This window comes from Astatotilapia calliptera, chromosome 22, assembly GCF_964374335.1.
Source record: "Astatotilapia calliptera chromosome 22, fAstCal68.1, whole genome shotgun sequence".
In the NCBI taxonomy this organism is placed as follows: Eukaryota; Metazoa; Chordata; class Actinopteri; order Cichliformes; family Cichlidae; genus Astatotilapia; species Astatotilapia calliptera.
The window spans coordinates 19,671,642-19,696,852 of NC_137442.1; the positions used below are offsets into that span (position 1 = coordinate 19,671,642).

Below are 25,211 nucleotides of genomic sequence, written 5' to 3' on the forward strand. Positions count from 1 at the left end.
AAAAAGCTTGCACGATTACATTAGGATTGTAAATTGAGATTGTATAATAAGATTGTAGTGCAGCATAATCCTGATTTCTTTCTCTGTTTGAATAAAGTTAAATGTTTCCATTTAAGTAAATACGTATTTTTTTTAGGACAATGATGTGAGGATCATCATTGGCCAGTTTGATGAGAACCTGGCCTCCAGAGTCTTCTGCTGTGTAAGTTTCTTTATGATGTTGCCTTCTGTTGTCTTGGCATTTTATTTTAAATGATAGAAATTGTCTTATACACAGTTGGCGCTATTAGTAAAATGCATTGTGTCATAATTATGAACAAAGCTGACATGCTTTTTTTAATCCTGCTTCAATAAGGAGTAATTAAATATATCATTAGATGCACAGAATTTGGACTTTAGATGGTTGGATTTCAAAGTGTCATTTTCCTTTCTTTTAAGAACAACAAGATTAGTTGTTAATCTGAATCTCTCTGATTTTCCATTGCTCCAACCTCTGATTATTGTGCCCAAACCAGGCGTATAACCTGAACATGTTTGGGAGTAAATATCAGTGGATTATCCCTGGCTGGTATCAGGGCAACTGGTGGGAACAGGCCAACAACACCAACTGCACCACCAAGAAGCTTCTCACTGCCATGGAGGGATACATTAGCGTGGACTTTGAGCCACTCAGCGCTCGGCAAATCAAGGGCATCTCTGGCAGGGTGAGTGACATACATCTCAACTACACTCTGATGTGCAGAAGGTAATTTTATACTGTATACTTAAAAACGTGAGGTAAATAGAATAATTTTTGTCTGAAGGTCTTCATTCATAAAGCTTAGGGAAGTTTTTTAAGTCAAGTTTAATTTTTTTTAAATAAAGTTTGATTGTAGTTCGTTAAAGTAGGGCTGTAACAAATTTTTCATTGATTAGTCAACGCTTATTTTTTATAACTCTTATCTCCACTTCCTGTGGGCAAACCTCCTGTTCTAGGCTCCATTACGTCACCTGCTCAAGTCTGCCCACCTGTGAATATCAACCTGTTGTCTCGTCCCTCAGTACATTAAAATAATGACCCAGTAAACATATAAATTTGAAGATAATCAAAGCTATTTTTAATATTTCTCAGGATGGTCAGAATAAAAATTAAATAAACATTAGAAATGACTGTTACTTACAGCTTCTCAGATGGCGTAGTGTTCAATGCCAATTAAACTATTTAACTAATTATATAAATAATTAATTATTGATAATGTTAGATGGAATTTGACGTCAGAGCTCCAGGGTGCCAGCTTTTTAAATGCTCGTGCACTGCAGTAGTGCTGTAGTGAAAGCAAAGCTCAGCTTTCCACAGTCTGCATTTAACTTTCTGTGAAATGCTTTGACATTTTTTAAAATCTTTGTTTCCATATTTTTTTCATCCTCCTGTTTTGCCATGGGTGCCATATTCTCCCTCTTTAGTACTGAGTGCTAGTGATGTGTCGCTCGCGAACGAAATGGCTCTTAGAGCCAGGTCTTTGACGTGAACGACGTGAGCCGGTGTTGTGCCAAAAAGTGATTGTCTGCCAAAAACTGATTTCCAGTGTTTCTGTGTATTTTTTATGTGTAATATCTTTACGTATGTTCATAAATAGACTTCGGTGAACAGGGGATACAAAGGGGTTACATAAAGAATTAAAAAATTATCTGTTTTTTAAGTATCTTTACAACTTGTACTTACATTATAACCAATCCGGTCCTTTATCCCCACTTAAAATATTTTTACAGAACTATTGTAATATTTGCTGCCATTTCTGCTGTCCTGTTGGGCAACTTACTCTTACAAAATACATTTTTAATGTTAATGAGATTTTTTTTTACTGCATAAATAAAGGTTATATAAAAGTCGCTGCCAAAAACTGATTGTATCTTGCTACACGAATGTTGTTTGTGGCTCAAGATGACTTTATGTCATCCATAAGGGATGCATTTGACATATGTTTAACATATTATAGCCCAACAAGTTACTTATAGCACTTTAAATATGAGCAATCGCTTTTTGGCAAATACCGGAAATCAGTTTTTGGCAGACAATCACTTTTTGGCACAACAGCCATGGGTTGTTTTTTTTCTTTCTCTAACCCTCTCTCGCACTTCTTCCGCTTCACTCCGCATGCAAGCCTTGTGCTTTGCGCTGGGCAGAAGGGGGAGGGGCGGTAGTTACACACGCAGTAGCGCAGGAACAGAGCAGGAGGGAGAGAGAGAAAGAGAGCCAGGGAGAACAACGTCACATTAGAAAGGTATAGTAATCTAGTTGTGGATGATAAAGGATTCAGAAAGTTTATTCATGCAGGCCCATATGACAGAGAATGTGCATCTTCTTTTGGTTTTCATATTGTAATTCATATTTAATTGTGTTGTGGTTTGCAGTGTTTTGTGTTGTTTCACTTTAAATTTGTTTAAAAGGAAAAAGCTGAAAATTTAAATAGTTAAAAGTTGAAATGTGAATAGCTGGTTTTTGTATTATATGATTTATTCATTACATTTTATGTGGAGTGGGTAAATAAAAGTATATTTACGGTGGCCCCTAGAGACAAAGCACGTACAAACTTCAAAACACGTAAAAACTCCAAAACATGTACAAAACACAACAGAGGTGCTCCAAGATGCTAGGCGCAGTGTTGAGCTTTTGTTGCCTAGTGGCTACACAAGCCAGCAAGTACCAACGACCTGATTTGGTAGTAACAGGTAAATGAACTTTTTTTTTTTAAATTATTTGAATATATATATATATGAGTGCTTGTGTATAAATACACAAACCATACACATATGCTTTCAATTGTGTAATTTAAGTGATCTAGGTAGCTCTGTTTTGGAAGTTCAGTTAACTCTAGGAATGTGTTTTGGAGTTTGTACGTGCTTTTTGGAGTTTGTACGTGCTTTGTCTCTAGGGGCCACCACATATATTTATATATGAACATATATAAATAAAACCACTTTTTTTTACATTAGTAATTCCTTTTGTGCATAATTGTATATTATTGTTAATAATAAATTAATTAAAGCAACAAAACAACCTGAAGAGCCGGTTCGGAGCCGGAAGATCCGGTTCTTTTTAGTGAGCCAAAACAAAAGAGCCGGTTCTATAAAAAGAGCCGGAAATCCCATCACTACTGAGTGCAGTTTTGGCCGACGATATAAGTGATACTGCCCCCATAGCTTCCTGTAGTTTATTGCAGTTACAAAAACAAATTTTAAAAAACCCAAATATTAGTATATGACGCTTAACAATAAAATTCCGCATCGTTTAATTTTTATAGTCGATGTTATCGATTATGCTGACAAATCGTTGCAACTCTACTTTAAAGTAGTCCTGTAATAGTGTTTTGAAGACTCTTTGGAGACAGCGCTTAATTTCAGAAAGACATCCCTGATGCATGTTTTTAAACTAGAGAGCTTAGCCTAAATGAATCGTGGGATCCAAAGTGCTCTTATTTCCAATTAATTTTGTATCGTTATTTGTGGCAAATGAATCATTTACTTTGGGCCACACTACAACTGTTCCAATGAGTTTGACTTAACAGAACAGTGTTTTTCCACAGAAAAGAAATAAAATCCTATAAAGTTAGGAGAAGGACACTTTCTCTGTTTAATGTCCTCTCTCTTACCCTCCTTCCAGACCCCTAAGGAGTACGAGAGGGAGTATAGCAGAGAACTTCAGCAGAAAGGCGTGGAGGCAAGCAAGTTTCATGGTTTCGCTTACGATGGGATCTGGGTCATTGCCAAAACGTTGACGAGAGCGATGGAACTGCTGCGGATAAAACAACGGCAAAACATGTACCACAACTTCACCGTGGACGACCGTGAAGTAGGAAAAATGGTGCTGGACGTCATGAATGAAACCAACTTCTTTGGTGTTACGGTAAGTTAGGAAGCGGGCTGTTGTTTAGTTTGTGAATCTATAGCACATAGCAGTGATAGTCTGACATGTGTAGAGGTGAAATTGATTTCTTTTACTTGACTCACTTTCATATGGTGAAGCTAGCACCATCAGACAAACTGACAAACAGAAAGACACCGAAATTCAATGCACTGTGTGTAGGCAAAAAGTTCTCCCTAATACTGGTTAAGACCAGTGGACAAGTAGAAAGACTTTTATGTATAAAGTGCATGTACAGACAACATCCCAGTCCAAAAAAGACCAAAGGTTTCTGAAAGTTTTCAGTTTTTCTCAGTTGCTTTGGTAACTTTCACATAACATTCTTAAAGATATATTTCCCACTCAGCAAACCCTCCAAAACATTGAATTAATTTGTGAAAGTTGCATTTTTGCATTAATAAATTAGTAATAGGAACCAAAATGGATAAACTGCTTTCATAAAGTGTAACTTTATAGGTGTTTCTCACATTACCTACATACGTATTGCTTGGCATATTGGATGTGATACATCAACTGGTCGTAAGGAAAGAAATGTGTATTCCCTGACAGGCTGGTGAGTGGTTTCTGCAGTTTGATGGTGAAATCATGTGCAAAGAGGGTGCTGCACCAGAAACTTCCTTTTGACTATTTTAGTAGCCAGCAGATCGTCATGGTCACCCATACTTTGCATGGAAAATGCCAACTTGTCTGACTACAAGCTAAGTGGTGATAAATCTCGAAAAGGTGCTACACAAACTGGAAATAAAGAATGTTCCCTTTCAAATTAAAAGCTGTGCTTCAGCACTGCAGCCAACACCTTTCAAAAGGTGTGACTTTTACTCTGCAGGCATATGACCTCTGTCTCCAGTTTGTGTCGCAATTTTCAGTTTCACTGCCGCTCAGAGAGGAGCTGATGAGTATTTGCAGACACGTCGGTGTCTTCAATGCAAACTGCAGATGGCTGTGAAAATCTGTTGGTGATCAAAGCAACCGAAACAAGGTTTTTGCCAGCCTGTTGGGGGATGCACATTTTTCCCTAACTACCTGACGTTGTTAGATGGTCGTGACTGGGGCTTAGGCAACTCATTTCTCAGTGATTGGCCTCAACTTCCAGCAACTACTCACCAACCGGTTAGGGAATACACATGTTTTCCTCGTGACTTTTGTTTACCAGCCGATTTCTAGGCTTTTATGATTCAATCCTTAATCACTACTCTACAATGTCACATCTTCAACTTGCCAGAGTGCCAGTGGACTCTGATACTTCTTTATAACAAACATATGTATATGTATGGCTACATTTGACAGAGTGATTTAATCAAAGTGAGTGTTGTATTTACTGTGTATTTGTTATTTTAAGAAATAGAGCATTTACATCTGCAAGCATTATTAGGAAACGAATACCTTTCCTCTAATGGTCACACAATACAGTAAACTAATTACAGCAACTGTATGTTACAATAAAAAAACAGTTATAGGAATGACTGAATGTTAGGGAAAATATTCTAAAACACTTCTTCAGTAAAGACTCAGAGAAGAGAAACACACAGAACTTCTTGCTAGCAAGGGCAGCCTCCAGACTGAGACTCGCACTAAGAAACTGCCCCGGTCTTTATTTATACTTCAGTGTGTGTGTGTGTGTGTGTGTGTGTGTGTGTGTGTGTGTGTGTGTGTGTGTGTGTGTGTGTGTGTGTGTGTGTTACTGCTGATCAAAGGGTCAAACATCCTTGGTCAGGAAGAGGGTAGCCTCCCCCTCACCCTAGATGGTTCACCCAGTGCTGGGTCGGGTGCTAAAAGACTGTGCTGCGGACCTGGCGGACGTCTTCACCTCTATATATAACACCTCGTTGTCCTGTTCACTGGTACCATCCTGTTTCAAAGCAGCAACCATCGTTCCCATCCCAAAACAGTCAAATGTCACATGTCTGAACGATTTCAGACCTGTGGCACTCACCCCCATTCCCGCCAAATGCCTGGAGAGACTGGTCATTAAACACATCAGAGCTGCTTTTCCACCATCCCTGGACTCGCACCAGTTTGCATACAGGGAGAACCGGTCAACCGAGGATGCGATCGCCACAGTGCTGCACACATTACTGAAGCACTTGGAACACAGGAACACCTATGCACGGCTCCTCTTTGTAGACTACAGCTCGGCTTTTAATACCATCCGGCCATACAAACTCCGTCCCAAACTCCACCAACTGGGACTTAACTCCTCTCTGTGCAACTGGATTGTGGACTTCCTCACTAACCGTAGACAGAGTGTCAGAGTGGGTAAGAACACCTCTTCCACCCTTGTGGTCAACACCGGTGCCCCTCAGGGGTGTGTTCTGAGCCCTCTGCTATACACTCTCTTCACCCATGACTGTATTTCCTCCTGCGCGTCCAATCTCATTGTTAAGTTTGCAGATGACACTACAGTGCTCGGACTTATATCCAACAATGATGAGACAAACTATAGGACAGAGGTGCAACAACTAGAGTCATGGTGCCACGACAATAACTTGGTCTTAAACACCAAAAAGACCAAGGAGATCATTGTAGATTTCCGGAAGAGGGGCCATAACAACCATCTGCCTCTCTTCATTGGCAGTGAGGCGGTGGAGAGGGTGAGCAGTTTTAAATTCTTGGGGGTAACTGTGACCGAGGACCTGTCCTGGGGCAACCATATCACCTCAGTTGTACGGAAGGCCCAACAGCGCCTCTACTACCTGAGGAGACTGCGGAGCGCACACATTCCCAGATCTCTGATGTTGAACTTCTACAACTGTGCCATCAGCAGCGTTCTGACGTATGGATTTCTAGTGTGGTTCCCCAGCTGCACCAAGGCCGATCAGCAAGCACTCCAGCGGGTGGTGAAAGAAGCTGGCAGAATTATTGGAACAAGTCTGCCAGAGATCAGTAATATCTTCCCCACTCGCTGTCTGAGGAGGGTGCACAGTATCCTGCGGGACCAACATCACCCTGCGCGCCACCTTTTCCATCTGCTGCCCTCAGGGAGAAGGTACAGGTCTATACAGGCCAGAACATCCAGACTGGCCAACAGCCTGTATCCACAGGCTGTGAGGCTCCTGAACTCTCTGCCCCCCTCTCACGGACAATAACCATATCCAACTTCTTAATAGCAATGAACTGGTCTGCATTGGTGCATCATATCTTTATTCTCTTCCCCCTCCTGCCCCCCCCCCCCTCTTTCTTAAATAGATAACTATCATATCTGATATCATATCTCACAGTACAATAATATTGAATGGGTTGCATTGTTGTATTTTGTCATGTTTCTCAGGTCTTTGTCTGAATTTCTACGAACATTATTGCTAAGGATTGTCTTATTGCATTGGAGTCACACTGGGTTAAATATGTACACTTGGGTTTTAAGGGGTATTTATTATTTTCTTCTTTTTTTGGGGTTGTATGGAAGCCCCAAACGGAATTTCATTGTTCTTGACAATGACAATAAATAAATAAATACTAAATACTAAATATTTTTCAATAAATATTAATTTTAGCCTGCGACCTTGTTCTAGTTTTGAATTTTGGCCCACTGTGTATTTGAGTTTGACACCCCTGCTTTAGAGAGTCTTAGCTTACATGTGTGTTTATTTCATATTTTCAGTTGTTTCCCTCCACGGCTAAATAAACCGGTTTCAGTAATGCACTGATATACAAGAATGGACATAAGGGGCTTCTTTCAAAGAAAAAAACTCTGGTAGTATTTTATATATTATGCTTTGTATGTTGTTCAGTATTTTTCTATGCAAAACAAGAGGAACTTCAATACACAGCAGTATATTCACAGTTTAAACCAGATATTTACATACACTTTATGGAAAACACAAAAACATTTTTTTACTGTGCAACATCAATTTAGAGTAAACTTGTTTTGGATAAATAAATATTGAAATATATTTTGAATTAGTTAAATGTCAGAATAAAGAGAGACAGAGCTGTCTATTTTTTATCACTTTCATCAAATTTAGGAGTACATGTACACTAAGTTTATTGTTAATTAATAAGAAAACTCCAGACGATTCCATTCTGAGCTGAAGAAGCTTGTGATAGGTCAGTAGAGTCCATGTGAGTAAATTGGTGGCACAGCTGTGGATGCATATAAGGCAAAACACAGAGCCTGTTTCTTTGAAATGGGAAAATCAAGAGATGTCAACCAAAACACCAGGAAAAGAACTGTGGAGCTCCATAAGTGTGGCTCAATTTTGAATACAATTTGGTGCCATTTACAATTAAGAAAACAGATAGTTTCTCTCTTTACTCTTAAAGTTAACAAATATGTTTTTTATATTTATCAATCTAAAAAAATAAACATTTAGTCTGATTTGATGTTACAATTAAAAAAGTGTTTGTGTTTTGATCTGAAGAGTGTGTAATTATCTGGTTTCAACTGTATATTTGATGATTGTCAGCACAAAGAGGGAGAGAGAGGAGCAGAGAGGGAGAGAGAGGAGAATGAGGACAGAACAGAGATGAACAAGAGCAGGGCCCTATTTCAGGAAGCCGGTTTAGAAAACTCAGAATGAAAAACGATACTCAGGGTTGAGTAACCCCGAACTGTCCAACTCGGAATATTCGGTTTCAGAAAGGCTGATAACAAGTAGTTCAGTCAACGCGGAGTTGCTTTAACCCCAAATTAAGCACGCGCACGAGGATACATAAAGCCCTGATTAGTGGAGCACAGATTAAGCGAGTCACCATGGAGACGGAGGGAAAGAAGGCGGGGTCAATGTATTTTACAGCGCTTGAGGCCGAAATTCTGATGGCAGTATATGCCGATAACATGCAAATTTTGCAGAAAAAAAGTAACACAGCCTCAGCTGCAAAAGAAAGGGAGCATGCATGGCAAAACATAGCCGACAGAGTCAATGCGTGAGTGTTAATTTAAACATTGATCTAGGGATTTCCACCCATTTAACACGTTATTTTATCATATGTTATTTTATTTGTTATTTTATACATTTTATTTTGTGATGTGATGTGAGCGCAGGTGCAACCCAACAAGCCCCAAACTCAACCGTTCTCCTGTCACCAGCACGTGAGCCTCAGCAAATTTTAAAAAAAAAGGAAGTAGTTCAGCAGCGTATTGTGCTGTAAAATCAACTTACTTCCAGACACATACACACACATAAACATTTGCGCGCTAATTTGTCACGAGATAATTTCAGCTACCTCTAAAACTGGTCGAAACATAGTTCCTTTTGCCAAACTTAAACCTAATTTGTCACGAGATAATTTCGGCTACCTCTAAAACTGGTCAAAACACAGTTCCTTTTGGCGAACTTAAACCTAATTTGTCACGAGATAATTTCAGCTACCTCTAAAACTGGTCAAAACACAGGTCTTTTGGCGAACTTAAACCCCCCTTTTTTTAATCACATTTCTTTAAACTTTTGCGGCCGTCTTATATACCAAAATAGTGTTTCTCACCCCTGACGTCCCACTGGTGATTCAGATCATTGGACTGAATCCCACCACCGTGGACCAGATTATAACACCGGCCCAGACCCGAATTTAATGTCCTGGGGCTCTCTCTTCGTCCAAGAGGGCTGTGCACAGGCTTCGGTGCTGGCTCCCCACGGCGTCAGGAATCAGTGCTGGATCTTGGAACAGAGTCACAGATAACAATTCTGATATTTTCTGCTCCGGCTACGAAGGACCAAATAATGTTAGGGAAAATATTCTAAAACGCTTCTTCAGTAAAGACTCAGAGAAGAGAAACACACAGAGTTCTTGCTAGCAAGGGCAGCTCCCTACTGAGAGACTCGCACTAAGAAACTGCCCCGGTCTTTATTTATACTTCAGTGTGTGTGTGTGTGTGTGTGTGTGTGTGTGTGTGTGTGTGTGTGTGTGTGTGTGTGTGTTACTGCTGATCAAAGGGTCAAACATCCTTGGTCAGGAAGAGGGTAGCCTCCCTCTCACCCTAAATGGTTCACCCTAGATAACACGGTGAGGAAGTCCTGCAGTTAGGGCTGCTCAATTAATCGAATTTTAATCACGATTACGATCTGGGCTTTCAACGATCATTAAAAATGACTGAGCCGATTATTAGCCCCTCCCTCATTTATCCGCGACACCTTAAAGGCCGGTCCGTGAAAATATTGTCGGGCATAAACCGGTCCGTGGCGCAAAAAAGGGTGGAGACCGCTGATTAAGAGGACCCGAGGGAAGCTCGGAAAGCTAAGCAGAAGTTATTTGGAGAGTGACTGCCGTTGGTTGAAAAGAGAGTTTAAAAAAAAACTTCAGTGGTGTTGCACACCATTTTATATTATTATTTTAAAGTCATTGTTAACCCTTTAAAGCCGGTCAGAGCAGCACGCTCCGTTTTGCGTAACTATTTTTAAATCCCTGTAGAACCTGAACCGTGTAAGCTAGCGCAATAATTTGTTTTGCATATGAAACCGGAGGAGTTGTACTTACATCTGATGCCATCAGCTTGTCCTCGGTCACGGTTTCGTTCCACATATAGCTTTGCAAAAATTGCATAAAAAGCGCTTGCAGGAACAAAAACATAATATTCCAGAAACACGCTTTGCCGTTCCTATCAGCTGTTCGTAACACTTCCCACAGTGAAATGATGCACATGCTGTTTTCTTTGCAAATTTGCATCATAGGATTGTTTTTTGTTTTTCCTGCAGTATATAAAAATTGCTGTATCTCCAAAATAAAACTATGAAGACACTCAAAATAAATTTCCTGTTGTTGTAAACTATTTTTTGCAACTTTATTGTATTTAAAGTTTTGAGGGATAAACCTCTTAAATTTCTCCAAGTAGAAATATATGTAAACAAAACAAAAGCGATTTTCAATTTTTTTTGTAGTTTATTGCACTTTTTTGCAATTTATGTAATTACTATGCACTTAATGCATACATATTATTAAAATATGGGCTATAACAGTTGTATTGATGTATAGCAACTTGAAATGCTCCCACAAATGGCACTACAGCATGTAAAAAAATAAAAATAAAAATAATATAAGCTCTGGTGGACTTGGTTCTATAGTAGGTCTTAAAGGGTTAAATAAATATCGTCAAATAATCGTGATCTCAATTTCAGTGAAAATAATCGTGATTATCATTTTTGCCATAATCGAGCAGCCCTACCTGCAGTTCATCTAAACAAAGAGCACTTAGACTAAAACAAACGTAACTACATTAATCCTGCCATAAAACAAAACCAGGTACAAGCTCTCTCGTGGGGGTGCATTCCTGGGGTGCACCCCAAGCCTGTAGCCTGTTAGTGATCACACACAATTAATTATATGCCTCTAAGTATACATGGTTGAATATTTCCTAATACAAATAACTACATGCAGTATTCTACCATATGCAAACTTATATCACTAAAAGATTATACTGACTACTAAATACAATTTTCCATTGACACTGATCATCACTCTGTTTGGCCACAGATTCACTAGGTTGAGATTTGACTAGGTTCCTTCATATTTCCGACCTCTTATAACTTTGTTGTGCTCATGTTCTAAAAATGTGTTACGATATTGATACTTATAAGTTATACCTGTGAAGTAGGTAGAAGATAAGTAGATGGGCTGTTTGGCATGTGATGGCTTACACAATAAAATCATATTATTCTTTCTGATAGTATTAAAAACTTCAACTGTGACTGGAAAACTGAGCCAAACGTAGAAGTTATCATGCGCATAAACTGTGTGGAATGTCAGAGCAGCGCACAGAGGTAATACAACACTGCTATGATCGTTCTCCTTGTTTCTCCTAAAGTGATGTCATTTGGTGCTGCAGAAACACTCCACTGCATTCAGGATTGATCCTGGTGGCTATGCTAGCTGCAAGCAGCGTGTATACCGTGTGTGTGTGCTCGGATGCGTGAGTGTGCTCGCGCTTGCTTCCTATTGAGCTGTTACAGGATATCTCCTGTTCCCTTGTAAAGGCCACTCAATTATTAGAGGATGCCACACTGCTCTCAGCCTAGACAGCCGGTAGGCATGCAGGGCCTCACTCAGCAGCACATTACTCCTATTATATCATATTCATAACTGGGTTAAACTGCAACTGAGGATTAAAAAAGAATGGACTATGTTGGAAATTGCAGAGGTGCATTAGTTAGTAATTTTGCTCATAAACATCAATAAAGTCCAGATTAAAGATTCACAGGACAGTATAGTTGCTGAGAGAACGCTAAAGAAAGAAATAAAAGAAGAGAAAATAGCCTCAGTGAAATTCAGCACAGGCTCCTTATTATTGTGAGGCTCCTTTGTGACTGATGTCCCAGGGGGTATGTGTGTTGTAGGACTATATGCAATTTATTATTTCTCATCCCTCTGCTCTCATCTCTCTCAGTGCAGACCTAGTCCGGCCTGCTGATCAGGAGCAGGCTGACATTGAGGCTTTCCCGAGAGACTCAGGGAAGCAAAGCAAAGCGGGAATATCAATGGCCACGTAACATTTCACTCTCTTTTTATTCCAAGCACACGAACGAAGATGAGGTCCTGATGCTGTTTGAGTAGACTAGCAACCCTATCTCCCCATTCAAATGTATATCGATTTATATTGATCCTGCATGTACCTGTTCCCTGTGGAGCATCTACTTTACATTCTTTACTTTAGTAAATGTAATGATAAACATAAAAGGAGAAAATTGTAAAAGGAATTCAAATTTCTGAGTTTTTTTTCCTCTTAAAGTAGTAAAAGATGACAAATTTGAATTGAAATACAGGAACAAAGTTATTGTACATTACATCTAAATTCAGCATACTGTTTAAATATTCAATATTTAATAACTTTTGACTTAAGCGAGCCATCACGTCTGACTCTGTCAGTGAATCCTATGACCCCGAGAGTTAGAGTTTGCCATTACGAGGCAGCGATTTAGCAGCTATCTTTGTGAGGGTAGATACAATTAATCTACATGGTCTCATTTTGTTGATGTCCTTGCACATAGATGCTTCTTTTGCTGGTGAAATTAATTTTATAATACCAACAACAATCGCCGGAAGTTTACAACTGTGAGCGGGAATATTGTGCATATAGTAAACAGCGTAAAAAAAAAGTGGCTTTGCAGAATAATTAAACGCATCCGTCAACAATTATGGCTTTTCTTTTAACGGATTACATGAAATTAGATCAAAGTGCGCCCTGTATGTAGCACACACGTAGCATATAGAAACCTCCACCCACACATGACAACGACTTAGGGAGGCAATTCTTCACTGCATGCTTCTTTTTATGTTATTTTCAAATTCTGATTTAAGAAGGAAGCAGCTGTTACACAACTCGCTCAATTTTGTTGTGAATTGCAGTGACTTGTGCCAGGTTTACAAAAAGAATTAATCCATGTGCAAGCACTGGTGAAAAGGCAAATTCTCCCTGTTTAAATTCTATGTATGCACGTGTGTGCTTGATCCTATAGGATAATACCTGGCTTGAGCCTTGTGTTTTTCCTGCTGTCACGATTCTGCGCTGTATGTACACACTCGTCTCGAGGGACTAAACTGTTCTGTGCGTGATCTCAGTCCTTCTGCTGAATCAGTAGCAGAGTCAACCGCAGCAGCAGGAGAGTGATCATCGAAGGCTCCATAGTATTGATTTGGAGAAGACGGCTGACATTAGCTGGGAGAGACCTCCAGAGCATAGAGTGCAGATAGCTGCAAGAACCAAGGAATGATGGACACTGGAATTCATGTGGGAGGGAAGTCGCAGCAGATTGTGATTGGTGGTTGACATGTCTGTGGGTTTAGGTCTGTTGCTCTTTTTTTATGTGGTCAGTGGTCATAGAGTTGGTATCAGTGTGTTTCCAAGTAATGGTGAGTAGCACAGCTTGAGGCTTGACAGTCACCTCAAACACAAATACTCAGAAGAGACAGCACAGGGGGGTTACGTGTATTTGTTTTGCCACTTTTAATGTGCGTGTGTGTGTGTGTGTGTGTGTGTGTGTGTGTGTGTGTGTGTGTGTGCATTCCCACCTCAAACCTCGAATTCTCACAGGATGTTACACCTGCAGCACACAGACTGACATCTCATTTGACCCCAGCACTCCTGTCACTGACAGTATTCTCACCTCAACAGACAAAGTGATACATGGCCGCCTCCACCATCTCACCTCAGAAAGACTTTTTTCACACACACATACATGTCTGGACACAGTGATTGCTCCATCAGCCACCACTGTGGCACAGCACTGAATTTCCTTTCAGTACTAGCCTAAAAATACCTGGCTGAGTCAATACAGTCTAGTGAGGTTGCCAAAACTTCATATTATCATGATACGTTGTAGAAAGACCCGAACAATAAGTTCATAATGCAGTCTTTATAGCGCAGACATTTACTGTATTACCAATTAAGATGATCAAAGTCTTTGTTCCTCTAAACATTTGGAATTCTCTGCATATTCTTGAGACATTGCATACACTTTAGAGGCGACAACTTGGGGGCTGTTAAAAACAACTACACACCATTTCACTGAGGTTTGTGATAGCTCCACTTTTGCTGATATGAAGGGCAATTATGGTGGTTATGCTAATGTTGAGTGAGAGCATGTGCAGCATGCAGCTACTCTAGAAACCTGGATGCATACACTTAGAGTCATTATGGGTTCAAGTCAAGTTCCCCTGTTTTCAACTCACATTGTCTGACCCTGTTTACACACCACAGTTATCTCAGTGTAATGCCTAATGAGCTGAACTGCATTACGCTGTACGATCCTCCTTAGGCTTCAGAAAGAATTGCGTAGCATATTGTAGAAAAGTGCTGTGTGTGACAAAAGGAACTTGTTAGCCTTGACAAGTCAGATTGACACTGTGGTGTAAAATTAGCAGAGGATCTGTTTTACATTGCCAAGGTAAAAGTAGCGCTGGAGACGGTGTCCCAGGAGTATCTCAGACATGCATGCGTTATCGGGTGGGCACATGCATGCACATAGGCATGATGTGGCATCATTTTAAGTGCATACACATAGACATGCATGGATGTGCATACACACTCCTGCAAACATCAAAGATGCCACACAAAGACTCGGATTCAAACAGAGGGGTGGGATCTTGCACAGCTACTTCAAAGCTTTCCATCTTTTTGAGGCAAAATTGGCTCAGGCTTCCGTCCCCCACATTCCCCTCAGCTCTTTTTTAAATCTATCTATCTATCTATCTATCTATCTATCTATCTATCTATCTATCTATCTATCTATCTATCTATCTATCTATCTATCTATCTATCTATCTATCTATCTATCTATCTATCTATCTATCTATCTATCTATCTATCTATCGATCGATCGATCGATCGATCGATCGATCGATCGATCTATCTATCTATCTATCTATCTATCTATCTATCTATCTATCTATCTATCTATCTATCTATCTATCTATCTATCTATCTATCTATCTATCTATCTATCTATCTATCTATCTATCTATCTATCTATCTATCTATCTATCTATCTATCTATCTAATATAAAACCCAGTTAAATGCGTAATTAAGGACCTCTGTAAGCAGATGGTGGGCTGAATTAATTGAACAGTGTTGATGCATCAAGAGGGAGACAGAGATAAAGAAAGGATGGAGTGGGAAGAAGAATATAGAAGAAGAAAAAAGGGAAAATAAGGTGGAAGTCACAAAGACACAATTGGTTTGAATATGTCTTATGATACTGCCAAAAGTTGAATTTTGCTCCATCCTGTCTAAATTTGCCAGACACTCCCTGGCCTGAAACTGCTTATTTTATTCCTTTGAAGATGAAATCAGAAAGTTTCCATTGTTATTTTTAGCTATTGTCAGGTGGTTGTTCGACCAGTAAAAGCACACCTTGACAAAAATGCATTTCGGTCACGAACAGCTACAACAGCTTTTTTTTCTTAGCCACAGATGAGATGCACTTAAAGAATCGTTTTTTAAACTGCTCTCTGAGCTCAGATTTGCACCACTGCTAAGTGAGTAAACACAGTTAAATCATTCTGCTGTGCTGACCCAATCTCGTTCCAAAGATATTAGTAAATGAATTGGCTGAAGGATAATTTTGTTTACTTCTATAAACAGATCAATTTTGGCCAGTTCTAATCAAATGAGATGCAGAGTGCAGGAGCCGAGACTTTTCCTGTCAACACTCCAGTATCAGGAAAGCACTGTGCATAAATTTAGTTGAAGTAAGCTTCTATTTTTTTTCCCTTTTTTTTACTGCTTAGTTCAATTTATACCTTAGGCTGCAAGATCTTCATCAGCGGAGTATGTTTTAACAATTTAAAATGGTTATGGAATGATTTGAGTTAAATTAATGATGTTATATTCTTCTTCTTGTGTTTCCTTTTTTTTCCAGGGCCAAGTCATGTTTCGTAATGGAGAGAGAATGGGCACAATAAAATTCAACCAGTTTCAAGGTATGTGTGATATCACCACCTGTCTCTTTTTTTGTTTTGTTTTTTTACTATAAATTAGGCTCCTGGAGTGTGTGGAGCCTATCATAGCTGACACAGGCCAAAAGGGAAGAGTACACTTTGGAAAGGGGACCTGTCACAGGGCCACATAGAGAGGGAGAACGAGAGACAAAAACACACTGTCACATCCACTCATACAGCCAATTTAGAAATGCACGTATATTTTTTCGACTAGAGGAAACTTATGCAAGCAGGTCGAGAGCCTGCAAACTCCACACAGAAAAGAGCCCAGGCTGACCAGGATGTTGACAAAAGTAGCCTTCTTGGTGTGAAGCAGTGAGGGTGGCTCGGTATACGGGTTGTACGGAAGCCCCAAATGCAATTTCATTGTTCTCTGACAATGACAATAAATAAATAAATACTAAATAAGTGCAAGTGGCCCACATTTTGCTGCTTTTGTGGTTCCATCGCTCGATTCCCTCCACAGGCATGGATGTGTTGGTGACAGAGAAGAAAACACTTTTAGAACCTTATTTCAATGCTACTAGCATAGCAATTAAGTATTTAATCATTTAAAATTTCACAACACAATATGTGTTATATGAGAAAAATACAGAACAAATTGATTTATATTTAACGCTCACTACATTTCCTGTGTCACACCCTCCTGTAGCCATCCACACTTATTCGTAACATGACTCCAGACTCTAGAAGTATATTGCTATCATTTGTTGAATGCGAATTACTCACATCTCTGTTCAATAAGAACTGAAGTTGTTTTGCTGTATTATCACAGCCATCTGGTTCCAATTAAAAGGCTGCCATTGTTCATACCATTGTCTATAGCTGCAGCAGACACCTATTCAGAAGAAAGAGAGGCTGAGAATATTTCCACGTTGGAAGTTAGATGCTTTGTTCACATATTTCTATTATTTTTCTGGAGAGAAAAATTTGCTGTAAGAACTGTTTTCCACAAAAATAGGCATGAATTGTTTAGAACATTTGTATTTCTGGTGTGGAAAGCTTCCACAGGACTATCTGTGTGGTCACATAAGACACATAAGATGAACAATAAATTGCAAAACTTTTAACTATGGCCTTTACTCCTTTGGTATTATAGGATTTGTGCACGGACATGTATATGAGAAGCATGCCTCGGTAGTCTTTGTCCTCATATGGCATCATCCTGAGGTTGTTTTGAGCCAATGGGGCCTGCTGAGTGGGAGAATAACCCAGAGATTGCATCTTGGTGCAGGGGATCCCCAGCTCCCAGGCTTCCCAGACTATATGTAGCACACTGCATGGCGCTGTTCAGTCTTCTCTGCCTCACCATCTTATCTTCCTGACTGCAGAGGGGCTTGATCCCTCTGGCGGTTTGCATCACACTCCTTGTGTGTGTGTGTGTGTTTCTATCCCTGACAGTTGAAGAAATATAAAAGGCAGTATATGAATGCACTTTCTGGTTTGTGTGCCTTTGTTGGTGATTGAGCGCAGACAGCTGTCCTAAAAAAGTGTATAGTTAGTATGTAATAGAGATGGTACGATACCACTTTTTTAAGTCCGATACCGATATCATAAATTTGGATATCGGCCGATACCGATATAAATCCGATATAGTGTGTTTTTTAATCAATAAAACGGTTTTTTTTAAATATCTTGCTGCATTTTGTATAAGTTCATACTAAAGTTTAAATAAACAACAACACTAAAGCTATTCTGCTATACCTGTATGCAAAAAATACACTGCACCCAAAATATTTCATAGTTCAGCAACACTGATCAATCTAATAAACTTAAACCTAGTCTATCCTCCCTATTCTGGTATTTTAAAGTGTACTTAGCAGAAATATTAAGCAACCAAACTAATAGGGTTGCAAACTCTCAGCAAAAAAAATAGGGAACCACCCCCCACCCTCCACCTCATGAAGCTTAATCGACGTAATCAACTTTAATTTGATGCAGTGTGAAAAAAAATGCACAGAAATAAATTATTTTTCAAGAATAATTAAATGGATTCAACAGCTTTCTTCAACAGAATTGCAGACTGCACAGATGGTACCTTCCCAAAAGAAAAAGTACTATAGCTTACTAGGATATATTAGACTTAATAGTTACTATATACAGTAATGGACTTCTATACATTTTACATCAGATTAAAACTTTGGGTGTAAGATTCAGGTAATTATTTATTAAAAGCTAGACATTTTAAATGAGAATAAGAAAGAAAAGTATGTCTTTGTGCCCCATTTTCCCCGTTCATGCCTTATCGGCCCCCCTGGCTAAACTTTTCTAGATCCGCCCCTGCACAGTTACCAGCTGTCAGCTACGTAGAAAAAGATCCTGGTGTAGAAAGTAATATTAAATAAATTCTAACAACAGCTTATCAAGCTTAAACGTGCTGCTGTTGTTCAGCCGCTGGTTTCCTCTTTCTGGTGCAACGTGGGCCAAAAACAAAGAAGAGAGACGGACTCGCGACAGAAAAGCCGATCAGCTGATCATTGATCAGTTTAACATTTGAAGTAGCAGCAGGAGAGGGAGGGAGAGAGAGAGGCAGTCACTCCATGTATCGGTTGTTAAGCTTAACGCTGGAATGCTTTACAAACATTCAGAGATGAACTTACACACTTGCTTTACTTCTCTCTGGGATAACTTTCTCGGAGATGAAATGCTGGTTTGGTAGCGAGGCTACAAATACACACAACCGCTCTATCACGTGAGCACACTGCTCCAACGTGCTACGGTTATGAGGCGAGTTACGCCGTGTCGCAAGTTTTGTGAGGTGCTTTTTTGATATTTAATGGATCGGATTACATTTTTTTTATTTCTCTCCGATATCCGATCCAGTAATTTACATCAGTATCGGACTGATACTGATACGTAATATCGGATCGGTCCATCTCTAGTATGTTATAGGAAAAACTGCAGGAAAGTGTTATGTGCAAGTGCCCTATACCTGGGTTTAATTGGGTCTGAAAGTAACAAAGCAGTTTTTGTGATATTGACCACACTGCTTTGGGAGCTGCATGCAAGGAATCAAACTGATTCAAAATCATAGTAACTAGGAGTCAGCCTTTTATACACCTATAAATTCACTTAGCACAGCAAAATTCACTTAAATCATCAAACAATTATAAATAAGGATTAAATAAATACATCTAATAAAACTAACACAAAGAAAGTGTTTTTAAATGAACAGAAGATTCGTCTAACCATTTGGGGCATCACAGCTTACTTGGAAAAAAACTCAAATAGTGTTAAAAATATCCCTTGAAAAAGCAGTGGTGGTATATGATAATACAGCCTGTGACTTATGAACTAATTTCCCCAACATTTACGATGTAATTTATCTGAATTTGGAGTTGAGAAACAATTGATGCTGCATTTTTATGAGGAGAGTGTTTACCCTCCTTGTACAGCAGATTCCCAGTAATATTAGGATCCTCTGTAATACAGTCCATACCCCTAACAGTAATGTGTAATTACAATGTAAAAAGTGTGTGTGTGTGTGTGTGTGTGTGTGTGTGTGTGTGTGTGCGCGTGTGTGTGTGTGTGTGTGTGTGTGTGTGTGTGTGTGTGTGTGTGTGTGTGTGTGTGTGTGTTGGTGGGTGGGAGAGTGAAGAAGCAAGGTGAACTCATTACTAAAAAAAAAGTACACACAGTATAATTTTTGTCTTCTTTCTTTTAAAGGTACAGTGTGTAAAATCTCACCACTAAATGTCAGTAGATTGCAGATCGCAGTCAGTTCAGTTTGCTTACTGCTCCATAATTCAAGAGAGTAATCCTCGCTGCGGTGACCGCCGACAAACAAAATATTTAAGGATCAAAGTTTTCTGAGTTATAAACTGTAACTTTCTCTTATGAAAACGGTAGTTATGAATTGGATTGTTAGGAAGTGAAATCTGTTTTCGGTCACAAAAAGGAACCTTTCTAATGGTACCAGTAAGGCTGGTAAAATGAATTATAGTAATATGCCTGTGATTATGCTTTTGTCATCCAAAAGAGAAACTTTTTTTGTCTCTTTCATTTGCATTTTTGCTTCTTTGGTGAAGATAAATGTAGGTATGATCCTTCATATCTTGTATCTGAAGGTGCGGTGGTGGATTAAAATTTGAGTTTGGCTTACAAGTCCCTTGTCCTCTACTTTGGTGTGTATGGGGTTGGTTTATAGCCACATGCATAAAACGTGATTAGGTGAAACACTGGTGTCTATCTTGGTCACCGTATTCAAGATGGTGGGCCGACATAGCTGCCTCCACAAATCTGTGCCCCCTGCTTTGTATTATTAATGGATTAATTATAAGTTTGTAAGAACATATCAATTTGTTAGAAAATATAAGCAAGAGTTTAAATAACATAGCAGTACAGTAAAACCCCAAACCACAATGACAAATAGCAACATTAAAAATACAGGACTGGCAACATATTTCTATGCATATTCAAAATTTCTGATATGCAGAATTCCTAACCCCTTCTGTGTTTATCTATCACCCTTGTTCCTCACCTTGTTTTCCGTGTCTCTCCCGCTTTCCTCCATCAAGTCATTTCCTTATATTCGCATCTCTCACTATCTTCTCTTGGTCTTATGATACTGTATTTCCTCCACCCCTCTTAACCTTCACCAATCACCTCTTCCTCACTTGTCAGGGTTCGTAACTGTGTTACCCTTTTGTCACACCAGGCATGCAGGGACAGCCCCAGCTTGAATATTTCAAAAGGGAGCAATCCCCAACATGACCCTATCATCTGTTTTCTCCTCTGATCCTCCATTTTCCCCTGTCAGGCTTTCTTAGTCAGGGGCCTCAACGGCTTTTATTCCCACTCTCTCATGGGAATAAGAGATCCCTCTCTACTAGAGGTCTTGATCTCAGTTGCTGTACTTCTGAGTACAGATTTTGAATCAACACACTTACATGCATGGTAGATAAGGAACCATTATTTTCTTTTTCTGTAGAAAATGTCACACATATATATATATATGTGTGTGTAAGTTTTCTGCACTATACTAGAGGGACTGTTCTTCAAAACATATTCCCTCATTTGGTGGTTTGAAAAGTGAAGTCTAACATGTTGCTCCAAAGTCTCCCACATGTGTTTAAATCTCGATCTGACTGCGAGGTCATAGAGTATGATTCACATCATTTATTCATTCTTACCCCACTTTTTAGTGACCTCTCCAGCGCTTTGGATCAAAACATTCATCCTTACAGCGAACCAGGATAGAAATGTTTCGTTACAGGATAAAAGTGATCACTTGGAAAAACTTTGTATTGAATTGGCGACAAATGGATTTAAACAAAACCAGAAAATGTCCCCCACAACAGAGCCACCATATCATATCAGTGTAAGGGGATGCATTTGGATTTCTGAATTTCTTGCTTTTCCATCATGTCTTGCGGGAATTTAGAATAAGAACAACCTGCTACTGTCAGCGTACCTCCAGGTAATAGTGTTTTAGCATAACTTTCAACTAAAATAGCTCTTAAGACTACTGTATCACCAGTGTTTTGAAGGAATCAGGAATTTTCTATTTTTTTCTGTTTGAATTTAACAGATCAGACATGACAAAAATACAGTTAACATGATTAAAGGCAGTCTAAAGTGAAGCTCACACAAAAACAAGCCCAAACAACCTTGATTACATTTACAAACACTGCTACAAAAATGGGTCAGACTGTGTTCATAAAAAGCGGTCTGATCCTTGGTAATCAGCAGAGAGAGTTATAGTAAAAGAGTACCGGCAATTTCCATTTTGTAATTTTCAAACCAGCATGAGAATCGTCTGTGATTATGATGCTGGTGCATCAGTGGGGGGAAAAGTATTTTTCATAATGCTAAACTGAACATTTTTTAAGGGTAAGTTTCAGAAAGGCTTTTTAAAAAATCATGTTATCATGCCAGTTATATCTTGGACCTTCAGGCAATAGATTCCAGCAGAGAGGCCCTGACTCGAAAATGCTTTAAATTTGTCCAGCCTTTAAACCTTTAATGCTAATTGCCAGCTCGTTATTGATGCTTGGACTCTAGTTGAACTTCTTTACATAATTCACAGTTCATAATAATCTTTATTTATTTCTAGGTGCGACCCCTCAGTTCATTCATTGTCTGAAACAAGCTGTTTTATCTCTTCTCCATTAAAACCAGCTGTCTTCAGATTGGCTGCTCTTTGCAAACAGAAGGTTTAAACCTCAGGTGGGCGGGGCTTCTGCATTTACTAGTTAAAGGGAGGACTCTTAGGCACATTTAGGTACTGACCTTTGGTACTGATACTTGGTATTGTACTAAGAAATGAACTCACTAAATAATAAACTTGCTTATTCTTAAGCAATTATATTCTTCTTAACTCATATTTCAAAGAATCCTAGGAGAGATAATCCCCTTGTTATTATGGTCCATATCATTCTTATACCAGAGATCTCACACCACAAGTACACAAGCTATTTGTTTTTCTTTTGAGCACTGTTGGTCATGAATGGAGTGTCTGTACAGACCGCCTTCAGCAGGTTCTCCTGCAAATCTTTAGTGATTCAGTTTCTACTCATCTCTTGTTTTCTAACATCTAGAATTTTTCTTTCTTTCACATCCATGAAAACCTGCTCCCTGAATTTGAACTGATTTTGCCAGCTGGTGTCTCCTGGAACTTGAAGTGTCTTGGTAGTCCCACTTTAAACCATTGCCTTTTTTGTGTAATAAAAAGAGTCCTCGTCAGCTTTTGAGACACCTTGAACACCTGTAACACTGAATGCTGGATGACTGTTTAAGTTTAAGTGCTTTCTTATGGATTTCTTCAAAGTTAAATTGTAACAATTTGTTATTCTAACATACTCCAAGGTAATTAGAACAATTATACTCAGGAGATGGACGGTAATGATATGGCTGTAATGGGGAAAAAAGCATAAAAATGAAAGAATATTAACTATGCAGGTGTTAATAATTTTGATATTCATTTTCATTTTTATTATTATCGAACTTCTACATTTTAATGACATTTTCACTGACTTTTCAATTGTGTTATGTTGACTAATCAAACAAAAGACAATTAAATGTCAGGCCACAGACTGAGCGACAGGTTGAATTTAACATCCTGCTGCAGCCATCCGTATTCCTCTGGGGACAGAATGCTGTGATAGCATTGCAGCCTTTGAAAGGAGGAATGCTGATATATAGTCCCTTCTGCTGTTTAGGACGCAGTCAAGAGAAATTAGTCAGTGGCCCTGAGTCACTGTGAGAGGGTTGAGAAATGCAAATCTTATTGCCTAAGCACATTTACTGCACTGTAAAATTGTCAAATAGTCATTTTCAACAATCGCTGATGGGTTGATGGGAAAACTTCAGGTCACTTGAGGTCATTTAGAGAGAAAAAAGAGCCCTGTGATGCTGCAGTAGGTGATGTTTGTCATTTTCCATTCAAGGGCATTGCTGCGGAAGAGTTCAGTGGGCCTGCAAAAGAGTGATAGCAGCGAGGATCAGAGAGATTTGACATCTGCAGCACGAGAAATTGCGGGTTGTTTGTAGTACTTACAAAGAAAAAAAAAGATCTGGATAATCTGTCCCCTCTCTCTGTCCCCCTTGTGTAATCTGAGTAATCTTTATGAGTGAGTACCCAGGTCTGTCTGACAAGGTTACGCTTCCTCCTGTATTACACCTGAGAGACTCATCGTTGCTTCTAAAAGAAAAAACTGTAAACTCTGAAATAGCTTTGTTTGAGCACAGCTCCGGAGAGGCTGATGGTGTTTATGGGGTGGGGTTACTGCAGTTTGCTATCCCCTGAATGTAATCAGAAAACACTACAGCAACCTGATAGTGTAATAAAAAAATATATAATTATTGTTTGCTCTAAAATAAGTAAGAGATAGATGTAACTACCCTTTGAAGTATGCTTTTTGCTGCATTTGTCAGGTTTTTATTTCTTTGTTTGCTGACTGGATTCTACAGTATCTGCTTTCCGTTAAACTCCTGGTTTCACTGACGTATAATACACAAGGAATTAAAACTATATAAAACAATAAGATCACTTTCTGGCCATTTTAGGGTGAAAATGAAAGCTGCCGTTTGAGAATTTTAAATGTAGGTAATCATGCTGAGTGTCTTAAAATTTAGTGTTATGGATATTTTGTTAAATCACTAATGGCCCTTGGAAAATCTTGGGGCTTAAAGCTCTCTTTGAGGTTGTATTACTGTGTGTAGCGATAGAGCTTAAAGCTGGGTTATTCACTATGTCAGATTAATGTGTGAATTTTATTTGTTCCTCTATCTCATTTTCTCCAAATGTGAAACACTTGGTCCAACATTTTATAAACCCAGCATGGTGCTTCTTATAATTAAAGAACCCATCCAGACGTCTGCAAAGATCTATAAAATATCCTACTTGCACTAATAATTTGTCTCTTTTTTTGTTCATAAATGAGTCCGATTTAAAAAATGAAATGTCGTCCTACCTCTGTAGATGAATGAAAACTGATATGTGTCACTGCATTCAGCTAACTTTAGCTACTGGATTCTCAGTGTATGTAAAAAGCAAGATTCAAGTTTCCATATCAGACTTCACTGAAGTTGTCTGTTGAAGCAGGCCTTCCACACTACTGCTTCTTCTTTCAGGCACAATAAATCAAAGACACGGAGACATGACTCTCAAAGAATGCTGAATTGAAAAGTGTGTCTGCAGCAGCAAAGGCATGCAGTTTTTATGTTCTGCTGACCATTGAAATTACAGTGACTTTAACTAATGCTCCACAATAACTGCCCAAAAAAGTGGCATTTCACGTTGGTGCCAAGTTTCCGGAACTGAAGAATAAATCATTTGGCACAGTAAAGGTCAAACATCAAACAAAAGTAAAACTCACCAAAACACAGTTCTGATGGATTTTAACATGACTACCTGAATGATTACACATTAATTGATCTAACCAATTAATGTCATACTAACAATATGTCTGGAGGGATGGTGATGCCAGTTTGCCTGCTGAGTTA

The 25,211-nt window shown here is 39.1% G+C and overlaps 1 protein-coding gene across 1 annotated transcript in view; it reads left to right on the forward strand.

The window, feature by feature from the left end:
• Window positions 1–25,211, forward strand: part of gabbr2 (gamma-aminobutyric acid (GABA) B receptor, 2) — a 212,011-nt gene that overhangs the window by 122,229 nt on the left and 64,571 nt on the right. The window contains exons 5-8 of the mRNA XM_026156284.2: window positions 137–202; window positions 516–704; window positions 3,641–3,883; window positions 16,187–16,247. Coding sequence (XP_026012069.1) covers window positions 137–202; window positions 516–704; window positions 3,641–3,883; window positions 16,187–16,247 — 559 coding nt within the window. The remainder of the gene's footprint in view (window positions 1–136; window positions 203–515; window positions 705–3,640; window positions 3,884–16,186; window positions 16,248–25,211) is intronic.